General features: G+C 33.4%; 1 protein-coding gene across 1 annotated transcript in view; it reads left to right on the forward strand.

Moving 5' to 3' along the window:
• The window catches only part of SLC26A7 (solute carrier family 26 member 7), a 129,423-nt gene extending 112,933 nt beyond the window's left edge, over positions 1-16,490 (forward strand). The window contains exons 16-19 of the mRNA XM_006916681.2: positions 10,258-10,358; positions 14,339-14,393; positions 14,491-14,594; positions 15,620-16,490. Of these exons, the coding sequence (XP_006916743.1) occupies positions 10,258-10,358; positions 14,339-14,393; positions 14,491-14,594; positions 15,620-15,655 (296 nt within the window). The 3' untranslated portion in view covers positions 15,656-16,490. The remainder of the gene's footprint in view (positions 1-10,257; positions 10,359-14,338; positions 14,394-14,490; positions 14,595-15,619) is intronic.
• Positions 16,491-22,341: the final 5,851 nt, after the last annotated feature.

A 22,341-nucleotide genomic window follows, 5' to 3' on the forward strand; every position in this document is an offset into this window, starting at 1 on the left:
CTCCCTCCACTCTTTAACTTCTACTCCTCCCACCTCCTATTTTCTCCTCCTGTTCTTCTCCCTTTCCTCTTCTGCACTAATCTCCTCTTACCTAGTCTCTCTTTTCTCTCCTTCTACTTTCTCCTCACCCTCGTCCTCCTTTTCTTCCTTTTCTCCTCTCCTTCTTCTCTTTTTCTTCTTCTTCTTTATCCTCCTACTCTTGCCTCCTACTCTCTTTTAGAAGTAAATTTAAGTAAAGATGTATAATCCTACATAGGATAAAGATGTAAACTAGAACTTTATTACAGACATTAAAAATACCTGAAACACTTAAGTATATGTTATTTATAAATGGAGGGTAATACAATGTTCACTGATAGAATACTCAATATCAAAAATATGTCAGTTCTTAAATTTATTTATAGATATGAATTTAACCACAATTAAAATATTAATAGGACAATTTAATGGCAATTGACAAGCTCATTCTAAATTTTGCATAGAAACTCAAATGGCCAAGAATAGACGAGACTCTTGAAATATATGAACAAAGGAGACAATATATTTTCTTAGTGATCAAGATGTCTTATGAAGCTCTAATAATCAGTGAAGGGTGATATTTGTTCACAGATAAATGAATAGATCAATAGGACAGAGTAAAGCACAGAGGAGGAAAAATTTCACATACATTGGTGTTTGATTTGTGACAAAAGTGACACTGCAGAGCAATGGGAAAAAGATAGTCATGCTAATATACGTAATGAGACAATCATGTATCCATAATCAATAAAATTAGACTTTTGTCCCATACCATACCTCCAAATCAGTACCAAATGAATCAAAGGCCTAAGAGTGGTAGACAAAATATAAATTTAGAAGAGAATATAAAATAATATATATAATAAATGTAAGGCATTAAACATAAAGAATGATTATTAAACTTCACTAGATTATCATTAAGACCTTTTGTTTACCAAAAAGCACCAAATAAAGCATGAAAGATAAATCCAAGTGAATGAAGATAGATGTAACATATAAAATGGGAAAAGAATTGCACTCCCCAACAAATTGGTGAGTAGAAAGGCAGATGACCCAATAGAAAAGTAGGCAAAACACATGAATAGGCATTTCTCAAAAAAAAAATTTTTTTTCAAACTAACCAATAAATATAGTAGAATATGCTTAACTTCACTATTATTATTCATAATAATTATTGAGGAAATGTAAAATAAATTCACAATAATACTGTGAACTTACACACACACACACACACACACACACACATACCCTTGGTAAAAAATAAAAGTCTGACAATATCAAGGGTTGATGAGAATATAGGGCACATTCTTACAAGGCGGGTGGGAGTGTAAATTGTTGCAACCATCTTGGAAAATAGTTTGACACTATGGTAGAAAATTGAAGACACACATATCTTATGGCCAGCAATTCCACTCCTAGTTATACATCTTAAATAACAAGAGCTTATGTATAGCAAGTTGCTCAAACAAGAATGTTCATACAGTATTGTGTGCAACTATCCAAACCTGAAAACAGTTCACAGGTCCAAAAAGAGTAACAGGTAAAAAACAACAACAACAACAACAAAAAACAAACTGTGGTATATTTATGCACGAGTTTTTATTTGGTATATTTATTGCATGGTATAGTTATACAACAATGAAAGTTGGATGTCTTATAAACATAATTGGGGGAAAAAAGGAAGACAAAAGAAAGTATATTATAAAATTCCAATTCTATTTATATAAACTTAACAGGAAAGGCTGAGCTATATTAATTTTTGGACTTCTAAAACCAATAATAAAATGAATCTCTTATTATTTATACCTGGAAACATATATAGAACTGCTCATAGCAGCTTTGTTTATAATTTCCCCAAATCTGAAAGGAACTAAAATATCTATTAACAATACAAGATTATGTGGAATGTTTATATAAGAGGATGAAATATATATGATGATATATATGATTACTGCATGTAATATAATCTAAATAAATATATAACATATAAAATAAAGGAATAAAATAAGTATTGTATAAATATATGAATCGATTACACAACCCCCATCAACACAAGTGCAGCTCAGACGTTACCTTCTCTAGTCTTTTCTGACTTCTTGTAGAAAATTTACTTTCTCTTGCCTTGTGCTCTCAAAGAATGCTTACATAATACTGGTATAGTACTAATTTAATGATCTTTTCTTGAGTGTCGTGTTATACTGCTGAACTTAAAACTTTTTTAAAAGGTGTTTTCACTTCTGCATCAGTAGACCAAGCCCACTTTACACAAGAACTGTTTGCTGATGGGCATGGTCACCTTTGCAGTATTCTTGTGAAACCTTTGGCACCCAGTGGCCTTTTTATAGTAGTCAGATTGGTTGACCAGAATATTTCTTCTGTCATTCTTCTTTTCTCCCCTCTGCTGACACTCTGAAATATCCTGGGTTCTCCCACATCTCTCTTGTTCAGGAACACCATTCTGCTCTCACCTCTCCGTGCTTTAAATGCTAAGGTTACATTTACTGTTCTTGTTCTTGATTTCCTTTCTCAACTTAATTACAATTACAATTTAATTACCTATAATTCTTGGTTTTATTACTTTTACTTTTTCACTGATGTGACTTTGAGTCTGTCCTTAACCATTTTCAAAGTGAATTAGTATGATTTTCAAAAAAAAAAAAAGATTTTCCTGCTAGGAGATATTCTTGGTTTTATTTCATGGTTAAAAAATATCTAGTTTCCTGAGCTTGCATCAGACAGAACTAATAGATCAAGGCACTTCCTCCTATGAAGCAAAGTAGCCTGAGAATCTTCTAAACAAGAGGCTGTGAGAAGCCACTGCAAGTGATTGGCATTGATACATAAGCTGAAATGTAATTCCAGCTTTATTCTATTTTGTGATATAATGACAGATTAGTTTTAAACCACCTTTACTTTAAAATTTATCTTATGATTAAAAATTGATAAAGTTATTTTTCTGGGGATCAACTGCCCACTCTTCGGCATGGCACCTAAAACCCTTCTTTATCTTCTCAAAATGCTTTTCCTTTTACTACACATTACACAAGTTCTTCATCATGTTAGATAAATCAGTTAATTATATTATCTAATATAATCATTTCTATCTCTGACTCTTTATTTGGATTTTCCTGAATAGCACTATCTCTCTTCTTTGCCATTCCAAATCTTACACTTTCTTTGAGATTTAACAGAGTAAAGTAAATTGAAGGGCCACAATTCTTGGCAATCCTTTTAAGTACAAATATTAGTCAATGAGACCTATTCATGTATATATACAGTCAAGAGCAGCCTTAATTTCAGTATCTTCAGTATAAAATGGAGATCATAGTAATAGTAAAACAGTCTGCCTCATGCTTCACTCAATCACTTATCATTTTGTGTGGTTATAGAATTCTTTTATTTATGCATATTTTTTCCTAATTATATTTTTAAGACAAAGAATGAATTTTTAATTTCCACTACATTATCTTTTATTGACCAATGAACACTTGATCAGTGAATAAAAATTACAATGATGATATTTATGTAGCACTTTATAGTTTTCAACAGATGTTCTTTTTGGCAATTCTAAAATAGGTAAATACTATACTTTTGTTTTCCAATAGATAATAATATACTCTTCATTTTACTGTTGAAGAAGTTGAGGCCTATAGGGGATAACTAACCTACTCTGGATAATGCAGTTAGGGCCAGTGGCAGAATTAGAGTCCTTGTTGAAGGCAAGCATGCATATAGGAAAGGGTGCTTAAAGCTGGCAATTCAAGAGTATTGATCTAAATGCAGTCCACAGGAACACAAGCAAGAAAGGTTGGGTGGTTTTAATCCAGATAAAAGGAGGTGATAGTGCCATCTTCCTCTGCTTTGGTCACAGGGCTATAAAAATGGAGAAAGAGAATGGACTTCAAAAAGATTTCATCATTTATTGAGCACTCTTTGGGTGTTGGGGGAAGGGAAAGGGAAATATAAGTGATAATTTTGAAGCTTTGAAACTCTCAAACTGGGATAATCAGGAATCCAGGAGGGTAGCTAAAAGGGAAGACACGTTTAATTTGGAGGACAGTGAATTTGATACTGGGAGGTCATCCAGGAGACATCCAGTGGGTTTTGGGGAGTACCGAACAGATCTGGAAGTAACTAAAGCAAAGGAAGATATTGGCTAAGCAAGGGAGTGAGAAAAAGGGAAGAGGACAAAAAAATACCCCTTTTCCAACAATCTTTACAGAAGAGGAAGATTTATAGTTGAGCACATAATTGAATAATTAAAATATATAAAACAAACTATGTAAATAATAAGATGGAAGTCATCATATTTCTCTGAATGAAAACAAAAGTTGCTCAAATGAGGAGAAATTTTCCACTACCATGTTTAGTGAGTTGTGTCCCAAAATACTTTAATCACGTTACACTATTACCAAGAGGCACTCTGTCAACGTCTCTCTTAGTATTATAATTTTCCAGATTCATCTCCACCACCTTCTTACCTATTTAACTTCAAATTCTCCTCCAGGTCTCAGCTCACACATCTCATTTTTCCTTTCATTCCTGAATTCATTTGTGAATGCCCTGGTTCACTTAGCAAATATTTTTTTATTTGTTGAACATCTACTGAGACCTGAGCACAATGATAGGTGCTGCATATTCAGGGACGAAAAAGATGGGCATGGTTTCTGCCATAATGGATCCTGAAGTTTAAAATAAACTCTCTGCCATCACCACCACCTTCCACTCCCCAAATCAGCAATACAAATGTTGTGGTTTCTTATTACTGCTATAACAAATTGCCACAAACTTGGTGGTTTAAAACAACACAAGTTTATTACCTTAATTTTAGAGAACAGAACCTGAAGTGAATCTTACAGGAGAAAAATCAAGGTTTTGGGAGGGCTGATTTTTTTCTGAAGAATTTTTTCTGGAGATGAATTCATTTATTTTCTTGCCTTTACAATTCCTAGAGGCCCCCTGCATTCCTCATGTTCCCTTCCTTCGTCTTCAAACCAGCAGTGTAATATTTCAAATCACTCTCTGACTTCTTCCACCACCATGTCCCCGTCTCTGACTGATCCTCTTGCCTCTCTTTCATAAAGATACTTGTGATTACATTGGACCCGCTCGATGGGTAATCCAGGATGAACTCCCCATGTCAAGGCCAAATTGCAGTCTCTTTTAATTTGATGAAATTACAAAGTTCTTTTTGCCATGTACGGCAACATTTACAAGTTCTGGGGATTAAGATATGGACATCTTTGGGGACTATTATTTTGTCTACCACACCAGGTCACTCTTATATGTCCTTAGCAACTTCTGCATAATTTTTCCAGACTTCTTATATTTCATATTACTAATTCAATTGGTTGGTTTACTGGCTTGGTTGTGAGTTTATTGAGAGGAGGGCACATCACCTCTCTTCTTTACCATTAGACTGGGATTTCTTAAGACAGTGTATATTGTAAGCACCCAATATAGTTATATTGACTAACTGCTTGAGTAAATGAATGAATTAATGAATGAGATGCTCAATAAAATGTGTATTTGTTTTCCAAAAATAGTATTGTGGTTTGTCTTAAATATTTCTTGTTTCCTTGGGAAATTAGAGATGTAAATCTACTTCTCAATAATTAATTGATATTAATAGAAAATGCCTTCTTTTAAACAATTATGAATGACTCACAGACTGTCAAGAACCTTTTGAAGCATATAAAAAGCACTCCTAAACTATGTAACTACAAATGCTTTTTAATTAAAGGACTTAATCAATATTCCACAGGAAAGAGTTAGTTTTCACAGTCTAGAGTTAATTGCCCAGCCACATCTGATGATTAGTTTTTTCTGAATTTTTTTTTTTTTTTTGTAGATAAAGCCCGTATTTTACCACATCCTGCATGGTAGATATTAGTTGTCTCCTTTGCACATGCTCCAAGGTTACCTAATTTTGCTTAAGACAGGATATTAGCTGTGTATTTACTTTACTCTTTTCTAGGACAATGTGATTTTTATTGCAACGGTTGATTTACTTAGAAGCTTAGGGCACAAGGTTATAGTCATAAAATCAGTACAACGGCAGAACTGATAGGATACTGTGTAAAAGAAAATAACTTATTTTTGATAAGATTTCAGAAATGTCAATTGTATTTAAGTTTCATTTGATAATTGTAACTTTCCATTTAAGGATGTCTTTTTTATTCTAAAAAGACATCATGAATTGCTTCTGTTAAAATAGCTTACTTAAATTATTAAGCTATTTATAGCTTACAACTACTCAGCACAATTCTTTTGTTTTTTTGATCATCTAAAAACATGCACATATTTTAATTAAAAATATAAATAAATAGATAGATAGATAGATAAAAATTCCATTTATTTTTTGTTTTCCTTTGTTAGAATGTAAGCTTCATGAGGGCAGAGATTGTTTGTTTGTTTGTTTGTTTTTTCTGTTTTATTCACTACCCTATCTTCAACACCTAGGAGAGCGCCTTATCTTCTTGTTCTTGGAGCAGTAACCTTTAAAATGCTGAAGAATAATGAATGAGGCCTAGAAACACAGGAAAGACAATAGCATGTAAATGAAGCACCCAAACAAAAATTAAAATGTGCACATTAATTCAAATTAGAACAAAAAGGATGTAATCCTGGTGAAAAAGAATTATGTAAATGTTGTCTTGCAGCCAAAAGTGTCCTTATCAGATTTTCACAAGTTAAAGCGCTTACCTCACGATCTTAGGATGAAATTCTGTAAGAACAAAAAAACAAGAATGGATACTTCTAGAATTTTTCAACACATAATATTCTGTGCTCAGTCTAAGAAATCTATGTATATTATTTGCTTTACTGGCAAGTAAATACTTTGAAATAATGCACACAAATTCACTTAAGCACAATAGTTGTCAAATTTCAATTTATTTCCATGTTAATTAGATGTTACATGCTAAGTTAGTAGAAAGAATTATAAAAAAGATAATTAAATATATTAATATAATTAAATACATTTAATTATAATTAAGCACAATATCTTTTAGGTCCATCAAGGCAATATTTTTTTCCATCCCCTTCGCGTTAGTCTGCATGTATCTTTTCATGTGAAGTGTCTCTTTTGGGCAGCTTATGTAGGAATCTTGTTTTCTTATCCATTCAGCCACTCTGTCTTTTGGTTGGAGCAATTAATTCTTTTCCACTTGAGGTACTTGTTGATAGAAATGTAGTTATTACCATTCTTTATTCTTGTTTTTGATACATTTTTTTCTTCTTAAAAATGTCCCTACAACATTCCCTGTAATACTAGCTTGGTGGTGATGAGTTCCTTTAGCTTATTTTTGTCTGGGAAGCTCTTTATCTGTCCTTCTCCTCTGAATGATAGCTTTGCTGAATAAAGAATTCTTGGTTGTAGATTCTGGGTTTTCATCACGTCAAATATTTTGTGCCAAGCCCTTCTGTCCTGCATGGTTTCCGTTAGAAAATCAGATGCCAGTCTTATGGGTGATCTTTTGTAGGTAACTAAGTGCTTTTGTCTTGCTGCTTTTAAGATTCTCTCTTTGTATTTAGCCTTTGGCATTTTAATTATAATGTGTCTTTGTGTGATTCTCTTTAGGTTCATCTTTTTTGGGACTCTGTGCTTTTTGGGCTTGTATGTCTATTTCCTTCACCAGATGAGAGAAGTTTTCCACCATTATTTCTTTAAATAGCTCTTTGACTTCTTATTTTCCTTCAGGTACCCCTATGACATGGATGTTTTTACATTTAATGGTTCCCATAGGCTCCTTAAATTATTATTATAGTCTTGTCTTCTTTTTACTTGCCATTCTAATTGAGTGTCCTTGGCTTCCCAATTCTCTATATCGGTGGTTCGAGCCTCTTTTTTTATCCACTCTGTTGATTTTGTCTAATATACTCTTCATCCCAGATAATGTGTTCTTTATTTCTTACTGGTTCCCTCTTATAATTTCCATTTTCATTTTTATCTTTTTTAACTTTGTTAAAGTTCTCACTGAATGCATCTACACTCTCCCTTAGTTCATTGAGAATCTTTAGAGCCAGTGTTTTGAACTCTGCATCTCTTAGATTGCTTAACTCCATTATTCCTGGGTCTCTGTTCTATTCTCTCGAATGGTTTCTTCTTTGTCTTCCCATTTTGACTGTCTTTTTGTGTCTGTTTCCATGTAGGGAGCAAAGCTCCTAAGTCTCCCTGTCTTATTAGTACAGCTTTGTGTATTAGGTGTCCAGAGGCACAATCCTGAGAGGGGGCCAGCTGCAGACCAAGTTTAGCCCCATGCCTCTCTGGGACCACCTGTTAAGATTCAACAAGTAACCCACAGATGCTGTGCTTATAGTTGCTTCAAGAAGTCATGCCAGAAACCAAGACCAGCAGCTACCATTGTGAGTCTTGGCACTGCTTATTAAGGAGCACCAGAATCTCCGAGGACACATCTGGATGTGGCTTGGGTGGGGCCGCGAGTTGGTGAAGGTCGAGTTTCAGGGACTCCTCTGGGCAAAACGACCTCTGTCATCCAGTTTGATGATGTCTCAGCTATGTCGGTATTGTGTCTGCACGCTGGGAGTGGGGAGGGCTCAAGGGAGGGAAAATGGATACTGTTGGCACTTCTCTCCCAGAGAGATCCTCATTCTGGCCCTTTCTCCAACAACTCATTATACTCCTGTAAGTCCATGGTGTTCCCCGAGCCACCGACCCAGAGCAAACAGGTCCATCACCGCAAGAGCCTGGTTGCGGACACAGACTCTTTAAAAGGCATCTGCAGCTGCTGCCGCCACAGCCTTTGTCCCCCTCAGCTGCTCAGGACTGAGCAGCCTCATGTCTTCGCCCCCGCCTCATCTTCTACATTTGTAGGTTGATTAATTCTCTCTCTAGTTGTAGTGCTTCTGTTCATCTAGATTCCAGGCAACTTTCCTTACCGTTCACTCTGTTTCTGTCCCAAATTTGATTTGGTTGCAAGAGGAATGAACAAAGCCTCTATCATCTATGCCATTGTTTTTCTTCCTGTAATTTTTTTAATTTTTATTTTATGGGGATCAAATATAAACGTTTTCTCCTAATTTTTGGACTATGAATTTTAGATTGTTGTTTATTTTGAAATATGCACTATGTTATAAAAGATACATCTTTTATTAACAGAACTGTTGAAGGAGATGGATAAAAAGGACTTGACTAATTTTGATATCAAATTGTGTCATCATTGTCATTTTAAGGTCTATTTTAAGCAAAATTGCATATGTCAGTGGTTTAAGTCAGTGGTTTAAGTCTTTATTTAATCAAAACTATCCCAAACTGTTTTTTTTCCTCCCTGTAAGCAGCAATTTTAAAAAAATATGCAATTTTGCTTATACTTCCCTTCAATGCTAATTGAGAAACAACCATATTCCCACTTTGCTATAGCCTCTATAGAAGAAAACCATGGGCATTTTAAGTGGAAAAAATTTTCTAATTAAGAACTTTTTTCAGATAATTTTGTAAATAATTAATCAATTGGAGTTTATTTAATTGACTTTACCTACTAACAGTGGGGAAAACTTAAACTACTATATCAGCTGTGAGAGCCTCATCACTCAGAGACCTCAGACATGGTCTGTTACTGTTTAGAAATATGTCATTTCATGCAAGGAAAGACTGGTACTGAGGACATCATTAAAAAAGAGATCATGAACTCTTAAGTAAAAAAATAATAATTTTTCCCATCAGGTACTTTCAGAAGCAGATTTACCATGTACCAAGTGAAGCTTAATATTCAAGGCCCCTCACACAGATCCTTTCCAAGACCAAGAGACAAGCTCTAGCAATGATAAAGCATGACTCCAAAATCATATAAGCTCCAGGCACCACAAAACAGGACTCTACCTCAAGACATATCTGTGAAGGAAACAATGTGATATTGTAAAAGAAAGAGCACTATGCAGAATGTCTAGAGGGTGATTCCAGTTTGTTTGGCACTAACTTGCCAATTATCCTTTTAAAATTATCTAAACTTGCTGAGCTTTAGTTTGTCTACCCGTGAAATGATACCAGTAATTAACCTATCTCATCTTCTTCTCTGAGTTATGTAATAGTTCCCTGAAATAATATTTGAATAATAAAAAACTGAAGAGTTTAAAAATAATTAATAATTAACTGAAAGTGTAAATATTAAAAAGTATTTGACATTAGTGTTTTGAACATGAGGCCACTATTGTTCAACGAAGTCTGCAGCAGAAATTCGTAAGCATTCTCCATAACTTAAGTCTATGTTCCTCCTACAGAAGACATTTCACAGCCCTGCTCAAATGAGAAGTGTAATATAATCCTGGATTGCAGTGGATTGACCTTTTTTGACTATTCTGGAGTCTCCATGCTTGTCGAGGTATTTAAACAGGTTGTGTTTGGACTGATTCCTTCCCTTCTCTTCAGTAATATATTTTTCACCAGCTACTCTCTCAGCTCCAAAGCCTTGACCCTGCTTGTTTCAATATTCATCTCACTCATTCTCTCCAAAAGACATAGAACTTTATGCCTTCCACTACTGTAGAATTCTTTTCAGGAGATTCCATCAGGCTTCTAGATATGTGTCTGTGTGGGGGCCAGAGGTGAGGGTATTCACATGAGATAATCAGAGAATGGAATATAGACTATAGTGAGCATAGCATATACTGGGCAATCAACTTAAGGCTTATAGAAAGAAAAAGAAAAGTCCCCTTCATGAGCAAGTGGCCTTGGTGGTGGCAGGATGTTCTCTCTCACATAATTCCTGGGTATAGTTTGACCCAATACCATTTCTGGTTTCTGAAAACAGTGCCCACTGAATGAGCTTTTCTCCATTCTGTTGGATGATGGTACTTACTTCTCTTCCCCGTGATCTCCATGGGATCTCCACAATCCTGGTATGAAAAAGATAAAGTTTTCTTTCTTTAAAACTGACATAGCTTGCAAGGCCTCATTTCCACAGATGGAAGAACTCCTAATTTTGCCAATTCAAGGAAAACTCAGATACTTCTGAAATTTTTCCTCTTTTTTTTTTTTTTGAGTAAGTACTAAATCAACAAAGAATGTACCCCTTTCTTATTTCCATTTGTCCTCTACTTCAATACCCTAAATTTCGGGGAAGATCTTGCGGACATCTATTCCTCAGCTGTCATCAATCCTCTACCAGCTTCTGTTGCATGGAGCTCAGCTCACCTTATCTTCTGGTGTTTGCTCTCAAGGGTTTCTCTTATCCTGGCATCATTCAGTCTCCCCTGTGTGTGGCTTTGTATTGAGCCATAAACTTAATCAAAACCTATGAACATTTCGGAAGATCTTTTTCTGCATATCTCCCTCTTTTCCATTACTCCCACAAATTTCACCCACCCAATCCTTGCTGAACTCCGGTTCTTTCTGCTCAGCTCAGTGAAGCAGCTGCATTTTGCATGGATGCCTCCTCATCATGCTGCAGTGGCCAAGAACCTGCTTTGCCACAGAAAGCTGGGATGATTGGAGAACTCACCTCCTTTGTTTTCGTTCTCTCAGGGAACTGAGTCATGTGTTGCCTGTTCCCATTGTCTGAAAACAGTTGTTTGTATATTTTTGTTTAGTTGTCTATTTATTTATGGAGGGTGGGATAGTCTTGTATTATTTACTTATCAGGGCCAGAAGTAGAGATAGGGTATTGACTTTTAAACAGTTAAGACCAGTAGTCTTTAAAAGGTTTCACACTGTAGATTTTGATTTACTTGTGGTGTTGCATAACTGTGTCTCTATATATTTATATTTTAAAATTAAAATATCCAACCTTTCAAACTCAAGAGAGGACAAAGATGAACTTTAACATGGCTTTCCTATGAAGACAGGTGGGATAGGTGGTGGGGAAGCTGCTTAAAATGTGACAACCTGAGAATGTAGTCTCAGCAATACCATACTAGCTGTGAGGTGCTGGCGAAATCAGCTAGCCAGTCTGGATCTCAGTTTATCCATTTTGTAAAAATGAGAGGTGATTTTGTTTCAGTATTAGTAGATATTCAAAAAACAAATAAATTATGCAAAACAATTGAATTTAAATATCTTAGGCCTTAAATCTAGTTGCTATTTTTTTGTAAATCACTCTTTTCCCCATGTTATATGCCTTTATTTTCTTATTGTTCACTATAAAAACTACACAATTTAGCATAGGGTTCAACTTGAACACTTTTCTCGCATCTCTACCTGGACTGTAGATAGGCAGTCCCTCTTTATCGGAGGGCTTCTTGTGCTCGGCATTTCTATTTACTCTGTGTTGTCAAGGTCTAGGGGAGTGCTGTTAAATTTCTGTACATAAGTATAATGTGGGGTGTTCATTTAAAATGCAATCTTCTGAATCCTGGTTCTGGCCCAGAAATCTTAATTTTAGACAACCATAGGCGATTCTGAGGCATATGATTCAAGGATCATATTTTGAGAAACGGTAGACCAGGATGTTCTTTCACTGGGAAATGCCAGTATGTACTTATTTTAAATTGTATTTTAAATGTGTTTCTGAATATACTCTAATATTTATTAACTGTCCTCTCTAGATATTGCAATTCTAAAACTTACAGTTTGTAAAGAGGACAAAATAATTACCTATTTCCACTGAATTTAGAACCTAAGGTTGAAAATTCAGAGGAATCCAAATAATCCAGGTACTGGGTCTGATGTAAAAGGGCTTTTTAAAGTTCATCTTAATGTTTTTCAAATACACAATGGAATGGTGGAATAAATCAACTGATGCCTTTTATTTTTATGTTGGCCATTTGCCCTTGGCCTGATGTCTTTCATCTGTATACACAAAACCAGCAGTTTTGTATTAGTTTACCCTTTTTAATTATTGTATTACTATTTGATTTTATCATGATTATAGTAAATTATGATGTATGCTAAGAACATAGGCTTAATTTAAAGACAGTCAAATATTAGGGCCCAAATATTAGCTATACAACTAGTTCTATGACCTGGACTTGAGTATTTGTTTGCTTTTCTGTAAACTGGAAGTAGAAATACCCACTTTATCAAATTGTTGTGAAGCTTAGAAATAATGTATTACATAAAAACACATAAAGTTTGTAGAAGTAAACATTTTCTTTTTTTTTTATTTTGCACAAAGTATTTCTTAAAATTCAAATAATATCATTGCAACTAATACTATGTCTTAGTTGCAGCCATCCTGAAAGAGAGTCCAGAGTAAAGAGCCACAGAGTCTCTTTAGCCTTGCATGTCTTCCTGCTTCTTAATAACACTTCCTGGATTATTTTCTTAGTTACTTTAGTACATAGAACATTCTCCTAGGAGTTATAGGTTGAAGGAAATGGAGTGACTTCTATTTATTCTTGTACTTAGAACACTAGCAAGGTCAGTGAACTGCAGATTATTTATCAGTAAACACAAACCACCCATAGCAATGTGTTTGTACTTCACTGAGCCTAAGAAAAAGTCAAACACTGACAGGTCACCTTGAATTAATCATTTTAACTTACAAAAACAAGAATCGTTTATTCAATGGCCAAGGCTCAGTTCATGTATCATTTATTTGTTTATTTGTTTGCTTGTTTATTCTTGCTCATCTCTTATTCTACAATTCTTTTAACATACAAATAACTGCTTACTGCTGGAAGAATATAAGAGAAAGTTTTGGATGCACCATGCATATTCTTAGAAATGCAGCTTTTTACATTTTATATGTAAGATGTATCACTATTATATAAAAAAAATCCATCCTCCAGTTACTAAAACTTCCAGAATTACTTGCAATGTGTTTTCTGGGCTGACTTTGGTCTGGGTGAATTTAAGATCAAGGCCTTGTTCTTACTCAAGATTTTCTTAGACATAAATGAGGTAAGACTCTACAGTATGGCAAGCAAATTATTTAGGGTGTCTTATCTTGAAGAACCTTTAAAAATGGAAATTGGGCAGTCAAACTTGGCTTTGATTATAGTGAGGCTCTCCACTCACCATTCATGGATGGAATTTAGAGAGTCTATGAATATACCCAAATTGTAAAATTGACAGTCAGCAGTTTTTATCACTTCCACAAATGGGTCTTTGACTTACAATAAAAGGTGATTGAGAACGATTTTATGTAATTCTCATAGGGAAGAAAAGGTGATGTTTTTAATTTTATTGAATGAAATGGAAAATGTAAGCAGCCAAACTTATTTGCGTAAAAGGTGAATGCCCGGCTGCATTCATCTGTGTTAAAATGGTCTCTTAGAAGGTTGAAGAATATGCCTGACTGTATAGCAATGCCTCCCTCTAGTGGTCTGATATCATAAACGTTGGCTCTTTTTACAAGAAATTCTTCTGAAGCTCACCTTATATCATGCATTAATTGTGGATATGCTATTTTAATCCTTCCAGGCTTACATAGACTGTATCAGCAGGAGTGTGGATGTATCATTAACCCATTGCACAGGTGAGGAAGAACATGTCCTCGGCTAACATTAATCTTAGGCAATTCAACATAATCTTTCTGCTGCTATGCATCTCACACCACATGTGCTTTTTCGTAGCTTCCTTGATAAAAGCAATGAAGTACTGTGGAAACCTAGACTCAGAGAAACCAATTTTTTTTGAATCGGTATCTGCTGCAATAGGTAACATCCATTCAAATAAGGTAAGACGATTATGCTAGCTGCAAGAGTTATAAGAAAAATTAGAATGTAAAATCAAGGGATTTGCATATTAAATATATTAGCCTATTACCCCAGTGGCATCTAAAAACTATTAAAATTTCCACCCTTAGAGCCTTCTGCTACAAATAATGTTTCCATTTTTTTTGAATCAGTTACAAACATTGTAAAATTATTAATAATTTGGATCTGCCAACAATATTACAGTTTAGAGGATTTGGTGATCACCTATTAAGTATAAACTGCTTGCTTATAAAATTAATGCTTCTTTCAGGATTCACTATCCTGGGAATTTGAATCTACTTCTGTCAAATGCAAAAACTCTAAATATAGCCCTCTAGCTTTTTTCTGTTCTGATACCTTTGACTCTAAACTCATATTGCCATCTTTAGGAATACTATTTGCAAAGCCCAGCACTCACATGATCCGAAGTGTCAGTTATCTTCCACATACTGGGCTTTGTGATTAGCTTTAGCATTGTTCCTAGAACTTTGATTTCCTGTAATTTTTCTTTGATTTTAAATCATTTTGCCTTTCCTCATCCCTAGAACAGCATTTGGTGCTTCCCAGAGTCATCCCTATTACATTCCATCAGAACTGTATGTATTTATAAAATAATAACACTACTATTACTATCATTATTACCATTATGACATAACATTTTTTGAATGCCCATAATGTTCTAGCAATACACTAAGAGCTTTACCCATATTAATTCACTAAATTTCCCACAACCTTAGGAGATAGATACTATTATTTAATCCATTTTCAGAAATGAGGAAATTGAGGCCCAGAGAAGTTATACCATTTGTAAGTGGTAGAGCTGGTTTCAAAGTCAGCACTCTGATTTTGGACTTGGAGCTTTAAACTGCTATATTCTGAGGTCTCTTGGAATATGTTTTCTTAGCTTGGCTGTAAGCTTGCTTCAGTTACTTCTTTTCTTCAACTGTGGTACTGACTTAAGAGTTGAGTCAATAGCATGTGTTTATTTTGTCCTCTTCTATTTCAGAATTTGAGCAAACTCAATGACCAGAGTGAAGTCTGAGACCGTTTTGCCATGGTGCGGCTCTTGTCTTTAGCAACTGCCCTGAAGAGGACATACTCTAGCATTTTGAACAACCTTTTATTATTATTATTATTTTTTTTGCTTAAATCTATTGATGACTTCTACTACAACAAATATGATGTGACCTAATCATAGAGCCTCTGGTCAAGATTTGCTAACAATTTTTTTTCTAATTTTTGTTAGTAAACAGATTCATAGTAGGTTATTGTATAGTCATTTCACAAAAATTGATATGCATTAGTTTTAGCATACTGAAAGCTTAAACATAAATTTATTTGCTTTTACCAGAGTATTTTGTGTTGTTTTATTTCAGTTTTGTAGTAAGTTAATTTGTAAGACTGAGAAACACTTTGTCAGAAGGGATTTAGAACATTTGCAAGCCATTTGTAAAAATTCAGAATCATCTGTAACTAATACAAGGGCAAATGTGACATTTTCCCTTACCAAATAACAAAGCCATTAAACATCAATAAGTTAAATGTTATTTTATATAATATGATATGAAAGTCACAAAAAATAATTCAAACAAAAATACATGACAAACTAGGAGTCATTGCTCTCCATATATTTCCATGCATGGAAGTTTTCAGAAATGTTTTCAAGATATCTGGTATCCCAATGAAACCAAGTTCTTGACATTAGTCTGTTTTACTGTGAATATTGGAAATGCTTAGAACATTCAGAACTGATAGCCCTAATCTCCACATCCCCACCCCATGAAAGTCTCTGTTTTCAGCTTAATTTTTTGGAGCTAGAGGATGAGGAAGTTATACATTTTATATTTTTTCACAAACATGATTTTTCGATAAGAAAATACCACCATTAGAATAGCTTTATACTATTCTGATATAAGATTAACTACAGTAGTTTGAGACTTTTCTATTTCAGAGAGATAGTCAATACAATATATTTATCTCTCTATGTTTATATATGTTTGTTTTTCTTTTATTACAAGAGAGTTTGGATATGTAATTATCTATAAACCCACCAACAGTGTAATTGACAAACACCATAGACAAGGCTGACCTGTATAAATTATTCTTTTCATGCTTGTACATATATTTTAAATCATATACAATTACATTGGTTAATACTTTTTATCTAGCAACTTGATTTACCTATTAAGAAATTCACTCTCAAAGATAGGTATATCTACATAATTATCCTAAGTCTTAAGGCATTTTAACCATTCTAGAAATGACCAGTGTAGCAAAAAGCCAAGTACTTTAAAGTGAGTTTGATAAATTGGTTGAAAACAAAATTAAAAGACTGGTAATTTAGGTATTTTTGTGGACATCTGTAAAAGTAAATTCTAGTGCCTGCCAAGTGATATAACAGTCCCTAGAAAACACATTGTTAACATTCACAGGGCTCTTAATTTTAACATTAAGTCCTAGGTAGGACAATGTAATAAAATGACAGAGGAATAATAAACATTTCAAATTCTCATTAACTTATCCATTTTAATTTTGATTGACATAAATACAAAAAAATAATCTTTGCCCCACAGGAAGCCTCAATCCCTTTATCACTAATTTGAATTGAAATGAGTGAGGCTAACTTTTATTCGTATCAAATACTGTTTCAAGCAAAGGTGGAGGTAATATCTGAAAATAAAATATCCTTAGAGAAAAGAATTTCACTCTGTCCTATTAAATTATTACAATGATGGATGGTGGCTACATTCATTATCTGTAATCTATTGGTATTGGCACAAACATGAGTCAAAAAAAGTTAAGAAAATAAAATATATTTTGCTATGTATAAATTGATATTTTTCTATGCAAATTTGGCCTATAATTAAATTCACACACAGCAGTAATTTTCTAATTTGTTAGGGATTTGGACCATAGATGACATTAAAATCATTATAGTTAATCAATGGATAGATTGTTTTATTTTATTGTTAAAGCTAACACAATATTGTCGGAGCAGATATATTGATTACATTTCAATGTTTGTAGTAGAAGTTTTATGGGTGAAACTTAATAACCAATAACTTTGGTGTCAAATGTTAATGTTATTTTCAAAGTAAAGGAAGACCAAAACATATACCATATATAGCCCTTTGTTTTAAGGCTTATCCTGTATACCAAGGTAACAATGACTGTTGACTTAGAGAAACTCCCTGGAATTGAGTTCTGAGAGCTCAACAGCTGAATATAACTTTTAAGATTCTAAAACACAAATGTTTATTTCAAAGGAGGTATTAACAATACAGTAAATTCCTGATGCTAGAATGTTTCCAGTCACACTGAATTACTTTTATAAGATCACCTTATTTTCATATATGATAGAATACCTCCATAATACTTATGGTAAAATAAAATTGAAAAAATTAGAACTAACATATAATAATATTGAAGACCTAATAGACTGACATTTATAAGTTAAACATTAAATGTGTAACCAGGAAAAGACTGTTAATATTACATTTATGCAAATTAAATACCTTTTAAATTTTACCATTTGTCTTTTATTTTAAAGGTTATTTGCCTCTGATTATATAATCCAAGTGTCATGAGGTCAAGCTTGAACTACTTTCAGTAATTTATTTGACAGATCTTTATTCTATAACATAATATAATGAGAAAAGAGATCTTTCTTTAATGAAAACATTAATGTGTTAATACCTTGTATGGCTAATGTTTAACATTTAATTATTACTAAAATATATTAGTATATTTAACATACATATGCCTTAGAGATGCACATTCTGTATTCTCTGGGACGATGGTCTAATTCACTACAGAATATGATTTTTGGCAATGAGTTTGTTGCTAGTTTTCAAATAGGGAGTGAAGAGGTGCTTTCACAATACAGAGATTTTTAGTAAAAACCATGCAGTCTAATATGCTACATTTACTATTTTCTATTTTTCAATGCATTTAATTATCTTTTTTATAATTCTTTCTACTAACTTAGCATGTAATATCTAATTCACATGGAAATAAATTGAAATTTGACAACTATTGTGCTTAAGTGAATTTGTGTGCATTATTTCAAAGTATTTACTTGCCAGTAAAGCAAATAATATACATAGATTTCTTAGACTGAGCACAGAATATTATGTGTTGAAAAATTCTAGAAGTATCCATTCTTGTTTTTTTGTTCTTACAGAATTTCATCCTAAGATCGTGAGGTAAGCGCTTTAACTTGTGAAAATCTGATAAGGACACTTTTGGCTGCAAGACAACATTTACGTAATTCTTTTTCACCAGGATTACATCCTTTTTGTTCTAATTTGAATTAATGTGCACATTTTAATTTTTGTTTGGGTGCTTCATTTACATGCTATTGTCTTTCCTGTGTTTCTAGGCCTCATTCATTATTCTTCAGCATTTTAAAGGTTACTGCTCCAAGAACAAGAAGATAAGGCGCTCTCCTAGGTGTTGAAGATACGGTAGTGAATAAAACAGAAAAACAAACAAACAAACAAAAAACAATCCCTGCCCTCATGAAGCTTACATTCTAACAAAGGAAAACAAAAAATAAATTGAATTTATTTATTTATTTGTTTGTTTGTTTGTTTATATTAAATATATTGGGGTGACATTGGTTAATAAAATTAAAGTGTACAATTCGATAAAAGGTCATATGTGTATTGCATTGCATGTTAAATACCCCAGGTCAAATTTCTTTTATCATCACATATTTGATCCCTTTTACCCTTCTCTACCTCTCTCTTCCCCCTTTTCTAATGGTAAACCACTAATCTGTTGTCTGTGTCTATAAATATTTGTTTGTTTTTTGTTCATTTGTTGCTACAGTTTTATATCCTGCATATGAGTGAAATCATATTGTTCTAAACTTTTTCTGTCTCACTTATTTTGCTTAGCATGATAATCTCAAGATCTATCCATGTTGTTTCAAATGGCAGTATTTCATCTCTTCTTATGGCTGAATAATATTCCCTTGTATATATCTATCACAGCTTCTTTATACCATCATCTATTATAGGACATTTTGATTGCTTCCATGTCTTGGCCACCGTGAATAATGCTGCTATGAATATCAGTGAGAAAATATATTTTCAGATATGGGTTTTCAAACCTTTGGGGTAAATACCCAATAGAGGAATTGCTTAAACATGTGGTAGATCAATTCTTAGTTTTTTTGAGGAAACTCCATACTGTTTTCCAAAGTGGCTATACCAATTTGCAGTCCCTCCAGCAGTGTATGAGGGTTCCTTTTTCTCCACATTTTCTCCAACATTTGTTATTACTTGTTTTGTTGATTATAGCTATTCTAACAGGTCTGAGATAGTATCTCATTGTGGTTTTGATTTGTAGTTCCCTAATAGCTAGTGATGTTAAACATCTTTTCATATATTTGTTGGCCATTTCTATGTATTTTTGGAAGAAGAGTCTGTTCAGGTACTCTGTCCATTTTTTTATTGGATTATTTGTTTTTTGTTGTTATTGAGTTGTATGAGTTCTTTGTATATTTTGGATATTAGGCTCTTATTAAAGGTGTTACTGGCAAATATCTTTTCCCATTTGGATGGTTGTCTCTTTATCTTGTTGACAGTTTCTTTTGCTATACAGAAGATTTTTAGTTTGATGTAGTCCCATTCATTTATTTTTGCTTTTACTTCTCCTGCCTTTGAGGTTATATTCATAAAGTCCTCTTTTAGTTCAAAGTCCCTGAGTTTAGTTCCTAAATTTTTGTCTTTGCAACTTATTGTTTCAGGTCTTATATTCAGGTCCTTAATCCATTTTGAGTTAATTCTTTTTATTGCAATTGCAAAAGGAATTAATTTTTTCAACTTCTTTTTCTGATACTTCATTATTAAAGTATAGGGACACTATGGATTTTTGAACATTGATTTTGTACCCAGAGAGTTTACTATATTTATTATTTCTAATAGTGTTCTTGTGAATTCTTTAGGGGTTTCTATATTGAGAATCATGTCATCTACGAATAATGTCAGTTTGACTTCTTTGTTTCCTATTTGGATGCATTTTATATCCTTCTCTTGCCTGATTGCACTCTCTAGGACCTCTAATGTTATATTGAATAACTGTGGCAATAGTGGACAGCCTTGTCTTGTTCCTGATCTTAAAGGAAAAGTTTTTAGTTTTCACCATTAAGTATAATGTTGGCTGAAGGTTTGTTATATATGGCCTTTATTATATTAAGTTACTTTCCTTCCATATCGATTTTGTTAAGTGTTTTGATCATAAAGAGATGCTGTATCTTGTCAGAGGTTTTTGTTTGTTTGTTTTTTTTCATCTATTGATATGATCATATGATTCTTATTTTTTAATTTGTTTATATCACATTAATAGATTTGCATATGTTGAATCATCCCTATGCCTCTGGGATGAAGCCCACCTGATCATGATGTAAAATCTTTTTAATATGTTGCTGTATTCGGTTTGCTAGTATCTTACTTATGGTTTTTGCATCTAAGTTAATGAGAGATATTGGTCTGTAGTTATCTTTTTGTGTATGTTAACTTTACCAGATTTTGGTATTGGCCTATAAAATGAGTTAGGAAGTATTGCTTCCTCTTTGAATTTTTGAAGAGTTTGAGGAGAATAAGTGTTAAATCTTCTTTGCATGTTTGGTAGAATTCACTGGTAAAGCCATCTGGTCTTGGACTTTTACTCTTTGGTAGGCTTTTGATGATTATTTCAATTTCCATACTGCTGATTGGTTTATTTAGATTTTCCAGTTCTTTTTGATTCAGTCTAGGAAGGTTGCATCTTTCTAAGTACTTGTCTATTTCTTCTAGGTTACTAAATTTGGTTTTATATACTTTTTCTTAGTATTTTTGTGTGATCCTTTTTATATTTGTGGCGTTTGTCATAACTTCTCCTCTTTCATCCCTGATTTTATTTGTGTCCTTTCTCTTTTTACTTTAGAGAGTCTAGCCAGAGGTTTGTCAATTTTATTAAACTTCTCAAAAAACCAGCTCTTTGCTGCATTTCTTTTTTCTTTCTTTTTCTCTTTTTCAGTTTCATTTAATTCTGCTCTAATTTTAATTATTTCTTTCCTTCTGCTGATTTTAGACTTCATTTGCTCTTCCTTTTCTAGTTTTATAAGATAAAGCATTAGGTTGTACTATCATTTTTATTCATTTCTAATTTCACAATTAGAAATTTTTTTCCCCTTTTCTGACCCAATCATGCTTCGGTAGCATGTTGTTTAATCTCCATGTGTTTGTGGTTCTTCCTGCTTTCTTTTTACAGTTGATCTCCAGCTTCAAAGCATTATGATCAGAGAATATGGTTGGTATGATTTCAGCCTTCTTATATTTGTTGAGGCTATCTCTGTGTCCCAGTATGTGGTCAATCCTTGAGAATGTTTCATATTCACTAGAGAAAAATATATAAGCAGCTGTTTGGGGACGAAAGGCTCTGTAAATGTTAGTTATGTCTATTTGGTCAAATGTGTCATTTAAGAATGTTACTTCCTTATTGATTTTCTGTTTGGATGATCTGTCCATATTCGAAAGTAGGGTATTTAGGTCCCCTACTATGATAGTGTTTGGGTCTGTTTCTCCCTTTGGTTCTGTTAATAATTGCTTTATATATATTTTTGGGGCTCCCTGATTTGGAGCATAGATATTAATAAGTGTTATGTCTTCCTGGTATGATTCCCTTTATCATTATGAAGTACCCCTCATTATCTTTCTTTAAGTTTTTTATTTTGAAGTC

The sequence above is a fragment of the Pteropus alecto genome, unplaced genomic scaffold, assembly GCF_000325575.1.
Source record: "Pteropus alecto unplaced genomic scaffold, ASM32557v1 scaffold164, whole genome shotgun sequence".
Taxonomy (NCBI): domain Eukaryota; kingdom Metazoa; phylum Chordata; class Mammalia; order Chiroptera; family Pteropodidae; genus Pteropus; species Pteropus alecto.